This window comes from Trichechus manatus, unplaced genomic scaffold (assembly GCF_000243295.1).
Source record: "Trichechus manatus latirostris isolate Lorelei unplaced genomic scaffold, TriManLat1.0 scaffold00134, whole genome shotgun sequence".
NCBI classification, from domain to species: Eukaryota; Metazoa; Chordata; class Mammalia; order Sirenia; family Trichechidae; genus Trichechus; species Trichechus manatus.
In genome coordinates, this window is record NW_004444070.1 from 5,956,841 (window position 1) to 5,970,464 (window position 13,624).

At 48.5% G+C, this 13,624-nt stretch overlaps 1 protein-coding gene and 1 non-coding gene across 2 annotated transcripts in view; both read right to left on the reverse strand.

Annotated features, from left to right (window-relative positions):
- Window positions 1–13,624, reverse strand: part of XG (Xg glycoprotein (Xg blood group)) — a 56,774-nt gene that overhangs the window by 25,000 nt on the left and 18,150 nt on the right. Inside the window, exons 2-3 of the mRNA XM_023739482.1 lie at window positions 3,556–3,597; window positions 1,283–1,306 (exon numbers count right to left, since the gene is read on the reverse strand). Coding sequence (XP_023595250.1) covers window positions 1,283–1,306; window positions 3,556–3,597 — 66 coding nt within the window. The remainder of the gene's footprint in view (window positions 1–1,282; window positions 1,307–3,555; window positions 3,598–13,624) is intronic.
- LOC111822158 (U6 spliceosomal RNA) lies at window positions 557–663 on the reverse strand. The gene has a single exon (XR_002825422.1). It is a non-coding gene; the product is annotated as a U6 spliceosomal RNA (small nuclear RNA).

Sequence of the window (13,624 nt, forward strand, 5' to 3'; positions counted from 1 at the left end):
TCCATCGTATGGATGGACCACATCTTGCTCACCCATTCATCTGTTGACGGGCGCTTGGGTAGTTTCTTTTTTGTGGCTGAGTAATAGTCCATTGTATGGATGGACCACATTGTGTTTTTTGTTATTGTTGTTATTTTTTTTTCCTAGTTTTATTGTGTTTTAGGTGAAAGTTTACAGCACAAATGAGTTTTTCATTCAAAAATGTATACACAGATTGTTTTGTGACATGGGCTGCAATGCCCTTAGTATGTCAGCACTCTCCCCCTTTTCCTACATATTTTGTTTACCCATGTTGACGGACAGTTGGGTTATTTCTGCCTCTTGGCTATTGTGAATAGTGCTGCTGTGAACCTTGGTGTATGAATAGCTGTTTGAGTCTCTGCTTTCAGGTCTTCTGGGTATATACTAGGAGCAGAATTGCTGGGCCATATGGTAATTCTAAGAGCCCTGGTGGCATAGTGGTTAAGCACTTGGCTGCTAACTGAAAGGTCAGTGGCTCAAACTCACCAACGGCGCCGCAGGAGAAAAGACCTGGTGATCTGCTCCCGTAAAGATTACAGCCTTGGAACGCTTCATGAATTTGTGTATCATCCTTGCACAGGGGCCATGCTAATCTACTCTGTATTGTTCCAATGTTAGTATTTGTGCTGCAGAAGCGGGCACAAGACTATAGCCTTGGAAAAACTGTGGAGCAGTTCTACCTTGTCACATGGGGTCGCTACGAGTCAGAATCAACTGGACGGCACACAACAACACGATCGAGTAATGATCCACTGTATGGATGGACCACATCTTGCTCACCCATTCATCTGCTGATGGACACTTCGGTAGTTTCTTTTTTATGGCTGAGTAATGCTCCATTGCATGGATGGACCACATCTTGCTCACCCATTCATCTGCTGATGGGCACTTGGGTTGTTTCTCTTTTACGGCTGAATAATATTCCATCGTATGTTTAACTTTTTGAGGAATTGCCAGCTGGTTTTCCACAGCGACTCTACCATTTTGCATTCCCACCAGCAGCTCATGAGGCTTCTGATTGCCCCACGTCCTCGTCAACACTTGTTATTGTCTGTTTTTCCGATCGTAGCCCCCTAGTGAGGATGGAGTGGTATCACTCTGATTCCTAGGATGGGTGTGCGTTTAACACCAGCTCACTGTTCATGACTGCCCCTCTCTTATGTAGCCCACCACCTGTGAAACGTACTCTTCCTGCCCTCTGACACCATCCATTCTAGAGCGTTGTCTCCGCTGGACGCAGCCCAGCTAAGCAGTCACTTACCTGAGCTTGGCTTCCTGGTGGGTTCTGCAAACAGAGAAAATACATGCAGTGAGCATTGAGGATGGATCAGCAGTCCAAAGAAATAGCAACTACCCCCGGAATGAAAAATAAAATCTATGAACACACAAACTATTAAATGAATGGAACACAAATTCCACTTTGTATCCAGAAAAAAAAAAAAAAAAAAAAAAGGAAGTGCCCACTATTAGGGCTCAGCCCTTAAAATTGGAGCCCTCTAGTCTGTCCTGAAGGGCAGTGATGGTTGAGTGGAAGAATTCTTGCCTTCCACGCGGGGGACCCAGGTTCGATTCCTGGCCAATGCACCTCATACGCAGCCACCACCCATCTGTCAGCAGAGGCTTGCATGTTGCTGTGATGCTGAACAGGTTTCAGCGGAGCTTCCAGACTAAGACGGACTAAGAAGAAAGTCCTGGAGGTCTACTTCAGAAAAATCAGCCAATGGAAACCCTATGGAGCAGAGTTCTACTCTGACACACATAGGGTCTCCACGAGTCAGAGCTGACTCGAGGGCAAGTGGTTGGGTAATACAATCTACTCTCCTGTTTTACATGGAAGGAGAAGTCATGGGTATCTCAAACAATAACGATGCAAGCTAATGTCCATCGAGCACTTACATGTGCCAAGTATCAAATTATGTGCTTGACATGCACTATCTTATTTAACCCTGAAAACAACGCTATGAAGCAGGTATTATTATTATTGTTGTTGTTATTGCTATTTTACAGGCAAGGAGACTACAGATAGAAAAATCTTTTGCCCAAGACTCTGTAGTTGAGCCAAGATTTGAAGAGAACATTGGTGGTTCAGTGGTAGAATCCTCGCCTTCCATGTGGGAGACCCGGGTTCGATTCCCCACCTATGCACTTCATGTGGAGCCATCACCCATCTGTCCGTGGAGGCTTGCATACTGCTATGATGCTGAACATGTTTCAGTGGAGCTTCCGGACTAAGACAGACCAGGAAGAAAGTCCTGGTGATCCGCTTCTGAAAATCAGCCAGTGAAAACTCTGTGGAGCACAACAGTCCATTCTGCAACCGATCACGGGGATGGCTCAGGACCGGGCAGTGTTCTGTCCTGTCGTGTACGGGGTTGCCATGGTTCGGGGCTGACTTGACCCCAGTCAACAACCACAACAACCCTTCACAGGCTTGGCAGCACAAACCTTCCAAGAAACGAGTCTGACCCATGCCTGAAGGGGACCTTGACAAAGAGGCTTTTAGACATCCGTCGTGTAGAGGAAGGTCTTAAAGTGCCTGCGATCTTGTGTGTGAAGGTTGGAGATGGTGATCCCAAGGAATTCCGAACGCCTGGCCGACCTAAGGCCCCTGGGTGATGCAAACAGTATGCTCTCAATGACTAATCTAAAAAGGTCGGTGGTTCTAACCCACCCAGAGATGCTGCAGAAGAAAGGCCTGGCTATCTGCTTCTGTAAAGATTACAGCCAAGAAAACCCTATGGAGCTCAGTTCTATTCTGACACACATGGGGTCGCCATGAGTCAGGGTCGACTTGAAGGCAATCAACAACAACAACAAACGTATGTGTATATATATGTGTGTGTATGTATATATATGTTTGTGCGCGTGTTTGGGTGTATCTAGATACTAGAAAATGTTGATGAGCATGTTAGATATTTTAGGAAGCTTTTGGAGCCCTGGTGGCGCAGTGGTTAAGAGCTCGGCTGCTAACCAAAAGGTCGGCAGTTGGAATCCACCAGCTGCTCCTTGGAAACCCTGTGGGGCAGTTCTACTCTGTCCTCTAGGGTCGCGAGGAGTTGGTATCGACTCGACGGCAACGGGTTTGGTTTTTTCGTTTGTTGATTGTTGTGAAATAAGCTCTGTTTCACAGATCCTTTTCTTTTTCTTTTTGTTTTTTTGAGAAAGTGGTTGCTTTCTTGCAGGAGTGTCTAATGCCATATATGCATCCATAAGTGTGACTCTGGAGTCCCGGGTGGTGAGAATGTTCAGCGTGCTCAGCCGATAACCGAAAGGTTGGAGGTTGGAGGCCAGAGGTGCTGCGGAAGAAAGGCCTGGAAATCTGCTTCTGTAAAGATTACAGCCAAGGAAACCCTGTGGAGCTCAGTTCTACTCTGACACACATGGGGTCGCCATGAGTCAGAGTCAAATCAATGGGTTTTTTTGGGTTTTTTTTTTTTTGGCACGACCTAACCCCAAAGCAACCATGAGCGGGTGGGTGTTCCATTAGACACAAAGCTGCAAACCAAGCCTCCTCTTCCCGGGACTGTCACTTACCGGCGTCATCGAGAGCATCGGCCAAATCAAAGTCTCTCTGACCTGTTGGAAACACAGAGGTCATGAGTCACATTGCAACAGGAAGGCCACGCTGACTTGCCTTGACCCCGTTTACTGGTTGAGACCTCAGCGCAAAGCTTAGCCCCACAGCAAGCTGATCTGGAGGTACAAAGTCTCCCAACTCAGGGTCTCCCCAGCCTCCTTCCCTGGGCCTCAGACCACAAGACACCCTACAGTATGGCCTTACCTCACCAAAGACACATTTACAGAAAGATTGCAGAGCTGACTCTTACAGAGAAGGAAGGCAATCTCTTACAGAGAATCTCAGCCACCTGTAGCTACTGAGCAAACACGGATATGCTTCGGAGAACATACAAATCAATTCATTCTGTCAGCATTTATTAATTACCACTGTGCGCCAGCCAGAGTCCCTGGGGGTACAAATGGATAAGGCATTTGGCTGCTCTCCAAAAGGTTGGGGCTTTCTGTCCACCCAGAGGTGCCTCAGAAGAAAGGCCTGGCAATCTGCTTCCAAAAGGTCACAGCCACAAAAACCCTGTGGAACAGTTCCACTCTGCACACATGGGGTCGTCAGAAGTCAAAGTCAACTCAACAGCAACAGCAAGCCAGACAAGAACAGTGGTGTTGGCAGAGACCATGGAAGATACCGTGGACTGCAAGAAGAACGAACAAATCAGTCTTAGAAGAAATACAACCATATTGTCCCTTAGAAGTGAGGATGGAGAGACTTTGGCTCACTGACTTTGGATACTTCATCAGGAAAGACCAATCACTAGAAAAAGACATTATATTGGTGTCATGGATTGAATTATGTCCCCCAAAAAATGTGTGTATCAATTTGGCTGGGCCATGATTTCCAGAATTGTGTGGTTGGCCTCCATTTTGTGATTGTAATTTTATGTTAAAGAGGATTAGGGTGGGATTGTAACACCACCCTTACCCAGGTCACATCCCTGATCCAATGTAAAGGGAGTTTCCCTGGGGTGCGGCCTGCACCACCTTTTATCTCTCAAGAGATAAAAGGAAAGGGAAGCAAGCAGAGAGTTGGGGACCTCATACCACCAAGAAAGCAGTGCTGGGAGCAGAGAGCATCCTTTGGACGGGGGTCCCTGCGCAGAGAAGCTCCTAGTCCGGGGGAGCACCGGAGCAAAGAAGGCCGACGGAGAGAAAAAGGCTTCCGCTGGAGCTGACGCCCTGAATTTGGACTTTTAGCCTACTTTAACTGTGAGGAAATAAGCTTCTCCTTGTGAAAGCCGTGCACTTGTGGTATTTCTGTTAAAGCAGCACTGGATAACTAAGACAGCTGGTAAAGCACAGGGTCAGCAAAAACAAGGGAAATTCTCCATGAGATGGACTGACACAGTGGCTGCAACAATGGGCTCAAATGTAGCAACGATTGTGAGGATGGCGCAGGACTGGACAGTGTTTCGTTCTGCTGCTCATAGGGTCGCTATGAGTCAGAACCGACTCGACAGTAACCAACAAAAACAGATGTCAGATTCACTGTGGGGTGCTTGCGGGGTGGGGCAGGGAATAAAAGACACAGAACCTGCCTGCTAGTACTTAAGCTCCGTTACGGGAGAGAGATCACGAAAGCCCCTAAATGCAGGCATGAAGTGCAACGGGGGCCAAAAGGCAGAGGACAAGTCTACCTGTTGTGTGAGCAGCCGTGGGCGCTTCCTGGAGGAGGTGACGTTACACTGGCTGGTTTACTCACAGGGTAAGTTCTAAATTCCTTTTCATTTTTTTTTTTAATAATATTTTACTGTGTTTTCGGTGAAGGTTTACACAGCAGTTTAGGTTCATGTTGAACATTTTCTGCACAAATTGTTCAGAGACATTGGTTACCTTCTTCACAATGTCTGAACCTTCTCATTATTTCCCTTCTGGTTGTCCTGTTTCCATTCATCTAGTTTCCCTGCCCCCTTACATTCTCATCTTTGTTTTAAAGTAATTCTTGACCATTTGGCCTCATAAAAAAATCCTGTTGCCGTCCAGTTGATTCCAACCATAGCGACCCTATAGGACGGAGTAGAACTGCCCCATAGGGTTTCCAAGGAGTGGCTGGTGGATTTGAACCACTGACCTTTTGGTCAGCAGATGTAATACTTAACCACTGTACCACCAGGGCTCAGTTCGATCTCCTACAGGTGATTTTGAAAGGAGCACAGTACTCATGAGTGATATACTTTATTTTGTGAGCCAACCTGTTATTTAGCTACACGGTGACCTCAGGGGCTAGTTTTGGTTCAAGGTTGGTAGAGTCTCTCAGGGTAATAGTCTCGGGCAGTCCTCCAGTCTCAACCGGTCCAGGAGCTCTGTGTGTTTTTTTTAAGAATTTGAGTTCCATTCCACATTTTTCTCCCATTCTATCAGGGTCCAGGAGCCCCGGTGGTGCAGTGGTTAAGAGCTTGACTGCTAACCAAAAAGTCAGCAGTTCGAATCCACCAGCTGCTGCTCGGAAACCCTATGGGGCAGTTCTATTCTGTCCTACAGGGTCGCTATGAGTCGGAATCGACTCGACGGCTATGGGTTTGTTTGTTTGTTTTTTTAATCAAGGTCCATGAATTTTGGCCCTGATCAGAACCTGAGCTCTGTTTTAAAGGTAATAAACCATTGTAGGGAATGCGGTTTGGTACAATCAGGACCTTGTAGCTAAAATTCTGGGATTTCCCTTGATCACAAAGATAGCGGATATCTTAAACCGAGGCATAGCCACCCTCTGCTTCTAGCTTGGAGATTAAGAGCTACTTATAAGGTCAGGAGTCCCTGGGTGGTGCAAACATTGAACTCGCTTGGCTGCTAACCAAAATGTTGGAGGTTTGAGTCTGCCAGAGGTGCCTTGGAAGAAAGGCCTGGCATTTTACTTCTGAAAAATCAACCACTGGAAACCCCATGGAGCTCGGTTCTATTCTGACACATGGGGTCACCGTAAGTTGGAACTGACTGGACAGAAACGGGTGTTAATACTAGCCAATCTTAGTGAAAAGAGTCCCTGGGTAGAGTAAATGGTTAATGCGCTCGGCTGCGAACTGAAAGGTTGGAGGTTGGAGTTCACCCAGAGGCACCTCGGAAGAAAGGCCTGGCAACCTGCTTCCGAAAATCCCAATGGAGCGCAGTTCTATTCTGACACACGTTGGGGCGCCATGAGTTAGAGTCGACCCTGCTGCACCTGCTGTGTGAAATCAGGAGCCTCAGGGCAGCCGGCTGACATTTGGAGGTGAGAAGGTCAGCTGCAGTCCGCACACGCACCCTGAAATCCCCACCAGTCTTGTCCGAAGTATTCCAAACCAGGCCCTCAAGTAAGAGCTCAAGTGCTAGAAAAGTCTATTTCTGTCTGGGCTTCTGACTTGCTAAAAACCATAAGAGGAAGTGTGCAGAGAGCCTGAGACTGTGTTTTTGCTTTTTACTGAGACAACACAAAGAAACTGGAACGGCTGAAAAACAAGGTGGGGGTGACTGCGAATGGGTACGGGGTCTCCTTTCGGGGTGACGAAAACGTTCTGGAACCAGCTTCAGGGGATGGTGGCCGATGTGCTCAATGCCACTGAATTGTATACTTTAAAGAGGTTACAATGAAACATTTTATGTTATGTGGATTTTATCACAATAATTAAAAAAAAAAAAAAAAAATTAAGGCCGGCTGAGGGTGGGGACAGGTTGTACCGATTTCCCTTTTCCTGCCAACCAGTCATACTTTCCACTTATTATCTTTTTTTTTTTTCCTTGCTGTCTCTAAAATTGGAAAAGAAAAGCCAGATCAGAAAACCTCTGAGATCCCGACCCATTTAAATGCCATGTTTTGGTGATGGTTTTTTTTGTTCTTAACAGCTTCGTTGCTATAACTCATCTAGCACGACATTAACCCGTTTAAAGTGTACGAAACCCGATGATCTTTAGCAGACTCAGCATGTTGGGCAACATTGCCTTCACCAGAACGTTCTCACCAGCCCAGAAAGAACTGTGTCCCCCAAAAATAATGTGTGTTAACTTGGCTCGGCCATGATTCCCAGTATTGCGTGATTGTCCACCATTCTGCCATCTGATGTGATTTTCCTGTGTGTTGTAAATCCTACCTCTATGATGTTAATGAGTCAGGATTAGAGACAGTTCTGTTAATGAGGCGGGACTCAATCTACAAGATAAGATTGTGTTTTAAATCAATCTCTTTCGATATATAAAAGAGAGAAGCCCGCAGAGAGACATGGGGACCTCACACCACCAAGAAAGCAGTGCCAGGAGTGGAGCACGTCCCTTGGATCCAGGGTCCCTGTGCTGAGAAGCTCCTAGACCAGGGGAAGATTGATGACAAGGACCTTCCCCCGAACCAACAGAGGGAGAAAGCCTTCCCCTGGAGCTGACACCCTGAGTTTGGACTTGTAGCCTCCTAGACTGTGAGAGAGTAAACCTCCGTTTGTTGAAGCCAGCCACTTGTGGGATTTCTGTTAGAGCAATACCAGGTGACCAAGACACCCGGAAACCAACCATTGCATTATCGGGGCAGGGGCGGCCTCGGTCCCCTCCTGGGTTCCTTGGAGATCCCCTGCCAGTGCCCTGGGCTCAGTTCCAGTGGACCTGCTGTTACGGGTTGAACTATGTCCCCCCACCCCCCACCCCACCCCTGCCATTGAAAAAAACATGTCTGGAAGCCCTGATGTGCGTGCCCATGAAGGAGACTGTTTGTAAACAGGGTTTTCCTCTGTGATGTTCTGAAGGTCCTGGGAGTGCAGGGCGGGTCCGAAATCCAGTTCCTTCCCAGTGATCAAACGAGCAGAGTAGATACAGAGACACGCGCGGAGGGGGGAACAGATGCCATCTGAGGACCGTCTACAAGCCAAGGAGCTGAGGCATGCTGGGGCCAGCGACCAGAAAGGACCCTCCCCTACAGCCATGCCCCAAATTCTGACTTCTAGTCTCCAGAGCTGTGAAACAAAAAAATGCATGTCCTCCCCGGACACCCTTATAGCTCAATACTGAAGTCATTCCTGAGGTTCACCCTTCAGCCAAAGATCAGACAGCCCCATAAAACAAAATGAGACTAATGGGGCACACCAGCCCAGGGGCAAGGACGAGAAGGCAGGAGGGGACAGGAAAGATGATAATAGGGAACCCAAGGTCGAGAAGGGAAGAGCATTGACATGTCATGGAGTTGGCAACCAATGTCACAAAACAATATGTGTACTAACTGTTGAATGAGAAGCTAGTTTGTTCTGTAAAACTTCATCTTAAATACAATTTAAAAAAATTAAAAAATAAATAAATAAAAGAGGGTTGCCAGATCCCAGGAGTGCAAATGCTCAGCATGCCAGACAGCTGACTGAAAGATTGCCGGTTTAAAACCACCCAGAGGTGCCTTGGAAGGAAGGTCTGGCGCTCTACTTCCAAAAAAATCAGTCATTGAAAACCCTGTGGAGCACAGTTCTACTCTGACACACTTGGAGTCACCAGGAGTCGGGGTCGATTCGACGGCAACTGGTTTAGTTTGGATCTGGGTTTGCTTACCCCAGACCCCAATCCTTCTCCCTAGTCACAGGTAGAATGTCAGTGATGGCACGTATCAGAAGCACAAATGGGAGGCAATAATAGACAAACACCAAGGATTGATTCCCGGACCCTCTCCACGTGCCAGGAATCCCTGGGTGGTGCAGCGAACGCGCTCGGCTTCTCACCGAAAGTCAGAGGTTCCAGTCCACCCAGAGGTACCTCGGAAGAAAGGCCTGGAGATCTGCTGCCAAAAAATCAGCCACTGAAAACCCTGTGGAGCACAGCTCTACTCTGCCACACATGGGGGTGCCATGAGTCAGAGTCAACTTGATGGCAACTGGTTTGGTTTTTATTTTGGGTGGCACAAATGGTTAAGCACTCGGCTGCTAACCAAAAGGTTGAGGGTTTGAGTCCACCCAGAGGCGCCTCAGAAGAAAGGCCTGGTGATCTGTTGTTGTTGTTGTTAGGTATTGTCTAGTTGATTCTGACTCGTAGTGACCCCATGTACAACAGAGCAAAACGCTGCCCTGTTCTGCGCCATCCTCACAATCATTGCTGTGTTTGAGCCCATTATTACAGCCACTGTGTCAGTCCATCTCGATGAGGATCTTCCTCTTTTTTGCTGACCCTCTACTTTACCAAGCATGATGTCCTTCTCCAGGGACTGATCCCTCCTGATAACATGTCCAAAGTACATGAGATGAAGTCTCGCCATCCTAGCTTCTAAGGAGCATTCTGGTTGACCTACTTCTGACAAATGAGTCATTGAAAACCCCGTGGAGCACAGTTCTACTCTGACACGCGTGGGGGTGCCATGAGTCGGCATGGGAGGCCCCTTCCAAGTCCTCTCTTCCCCTTCCCTTTCCAGCTGCTTCCTTCAGCGAAAGGCAGACATTTCAAGGACACTGAGGAGGGGGTGGCTAACAGTAATGGGGGGTCGAGGAAGCTGAGTTTGGTGGATTTGGGTTTTGCCCTTCAGGCAGGAGAAGCTGTTGGGAGGATGTGACTCAGGCGGGTGAGGCGGCCTCGGCCTTACCCAGGCCTTGGATGTGAACCAGCACCTCCTCCCAGCACTGGGGTGCCCGGCGTGGGAACAGTCCAGTCCTGGTGCCAGGAAGGACTTAGCCCAGCATGCCCGTCTCCTCTGACAAAGTGGGGGGTCACCCTGGTGGACGTCGGTAGCTCTGGAACCTCCACTGTGGCCTTAATCTTCATTTTAGACCTATTTTCCACTCACAACCTGAGGCCTGTGTCTTAAGTCACATAGTGCTGCCAGGACAGAAATACCACAAGGGGGTGGTTTGAAAGAACAGAAATTTATTCTTTCACAGTTCAGGGCTAGAAGTCCTAATTCAGGGCGCCGGCTCTAGGGGAAGGCTCTCTCTGTCGGCTCTGGGAGAAGGTCCGTGTCTCTTTTCAGCTTCCATTCCTCAGTTCCTTGCTGACCTCCACGTGGCATCTGTCTTCCCCCATCTCTGCTAGCTTCTGGGCCTAATCTGCTCTTTTTACATCTGAAAAGTGATTGGCCTAAGACACGCCCTACACAGGTATGTCTTCATTACCATAACAAAGAAAACCGGAATGACAGCCACAAGTCTAACCACAAGCAAACCAAACCCCTTGCCATCTAGTTCATAGCCACCCTACAGGACAGAGTAGAACTGCCCCACAGGGTTTCCAAGGAGCGCCTGGTGGATTCAAACTGCCGAGCTTTTGGTTTGCAGCTGAGCTCTTAACCACTGCGCCACCAGGGCTCCTTCAGCGTAGATAAAAAACCTGTTGCCATCAAGTCGATTCCAATTCATAATGACCCTATAGGACAGAGCAGAACTGCCCCACAGGGTTTCCAAGGAGCGCCTGGGGGATTCAAACTGCCGACCTTTTGGTGAGCAGCCGAGCTCTTAACCACTGCGCCACCAGGGCTCCATCCACAGTTACGGGGGTTAGGATTTACAACACACGTTTTTGAGAGGACACAATTCAATCCATAACAAAGTAGAATGCAAACATGACATCCATTTCTCATTGTTTTTTCCTTTGCTTAGCAAGTCTGATGGCTTTTAATTAAATCCTTGTGAGCTGGGATCCCCTAACTCCCAAGAAGAAGGGAACTTCGTGTGTTCTGTGATGTTTATATTTTCTCTTTGTTGTTGGGGCTGGGGGGCAGGGGGAAGGTGGGCTTACAGAGACCCACGGTGAGGAGGTGGAAGGTCTTTGCGTTACCTACCACCAGTGGCCGCTGAGTCAGCCCCGGACTCACGGCGCCCCCGTGTGCGTCAGAGTAGAACTGTGCTGCACGGGGTTTTCAAAGGCTGGTTTTTGATCTGCATTTCTCTGATGGCAAATGATGGTGAGTATTTCTTCATGTGTCAGTTAGCCGCCTGAATATCTTCTTTGGCGAAGTGCCTGTTCATATCCTTTGCCCATTTTGTAACTGGGTCATTTGTCTTTTTGTTGTTGAGCTTTTGCAGAATCTTGCAAGTGTGCTTCTTAGTTCAAGTAGATACATAAGACTAAATAAGCAGCTCCTGTCCGGAGGTGAGATGAGAAGGCAGAGAGGGTCAGGAGCTGGTTGAATGGACATGGGAGATCAGGGGTGGAAAGGAGGAGTGTGCTGTCACAGTATGGGAAGAGCAAGCAGGGTCACACAGCAATGTGTGTATGAATGTTTGTGTGACAGACTAACCTGAATTGTAAACTTTCACTTAAACTACAACAATGAACAAACAAACAAAAGTAACGGCCAGGCAGTGTTTCGTTCTGTTGTACAACGTGGGGCTGCCATAAGTCAGAGCTGACTCCACGGCATCTCCCAACAGCACCTGTGGCCGGCAGGGGGCGGGGGGAAGCCACTCTGCCGGTCTTGGAGCTCCACGACCCTTCCTGGTCTTTGAGGGATTCGGGCAAAGACGGCCCTGGGATCCTGCATCCAGGAGAAGGAACCCCAGGGAAGCAGCTGCTGGTTTCGTCCAGGCCAACAGTAATGCTGCCTGTCTTTGTTACCTGGTTCTGCCGTAACCGAAATGCCTCAGATTGGGGGGCTTATAAGGACAGAGGAGTCCCTGGGTGGTACAAAGAGTTTACACACTCAGCTACTAACTGAAAGGTTGGGTGTTTGAGTCCACCCAGAGGTGCCTTGGAAGAAAGGCCTGGCCATCTACTTCTGAAAAATCAGCCACTGAAAACCCTGTGGAGCACCGTTCTACTCTGACACACAGGGGGTGTCATGAGTCACAGTCCGCTAGACCACAATTTTTTTTTGTCTGATATTAATCATCTTCCCAGAACAGTTTGGATGTTCAGAGGAAAAAGAGGGTCTACAAACAGCAACATCTGAAGTAGAAAAGGCAGTGGATCTGTCTGATAGCAGTGATTCAATGGGTCAACGATGCTCCATAACATAGATGTGACCATGTGTCTAGGGGAGTCGCTGGGTAGGGGAAACGGTGAATGTGCTCGGCTAGTAACAGAGAGGTCAGAGATTTGAGTCCATCCGGAAGTGCCTCGGAAGAAAGCCCTGGCGATCTACTTCTAAGAAATCAGCCGTTGAAAACCCTACGGAGCCCAGTTCTACTCTGACACACATGGGGGCGCCGTGAGTCAGAGTTGACTTGAAGGCAAGTGGTTTGGTTTGGTTTGGGGTTTGCTTATGTCTGCCCCCAATGCCCCTCCTCAATACTTAGTGGAATGACAGTGGTGGCATATATGAGAAGCAATAAATGGGAAAGTAATTGACAGACGCCAAGAATTCCTGGACCCTCTCCATGTTCAAGGAGTCCCTGGGTTGATGCAAAGGGTTAACGCTTGGCTACTGCCTAAAAGGTTGGAGTTTCGAGCCCACCAAAGGTGCCTCAGAAGAAAGGCCTGGCAGTCTACTTCTGAAAAACCAGCCATTGAGAACCCCACGGGGGCAAAGTTCTTTCTACACACGTGGCTCAGTACCCTACAATACAGCTTGCTGAGGCTCAGAGGGACCACCTGGGAGGCCAGGAATCCTGCCAGAACCAGGTGCAAGGAAAGCCAAGTGGGGGGCCAGGGATTCTGCGTTTTCCTCCACCTCCCCAGAGACCCCAAAGGCCTCAAAGCTTGCCCCATATGCTTGATCCCACAGCGATAGATCTTAAAAGAACACTGTGCTCCAGGCAGATGTTCTTTACTAGTCAAACTAAACCACTGTTTGGTTTGAAGAAGACTTCAAGGGATACTTTTGGTTTAAGGTTTAAAGATTATCTCAGGGTAAACGTTCAGGGGGATCCAGATGCTTCTGAGCTTGCCCACTGTCACCGTGGAGCGCCCGTACTCTGTCTAGGTTATGCTTCATTGCTATAGCAAGGATTGTGGTTGTTAGCTGACGTCGAGTCAGTGCCGACGGGTGGTGACCCCATGTACAACGGAACGAAACACTGCTGGTCCTGCACCGTCTTCACATCGTCGGTGTGTGTGTGCACATCGTCGGTGTGTGTGCGCATCGTCGGTGTGTGTGTGCACATCGTCGGTGTGTGTGCGCATCGTCGGTGTGTGTGTCCGCATCGTCGGTGTGTGTCCGCATCGTCGGTGTGTGTGT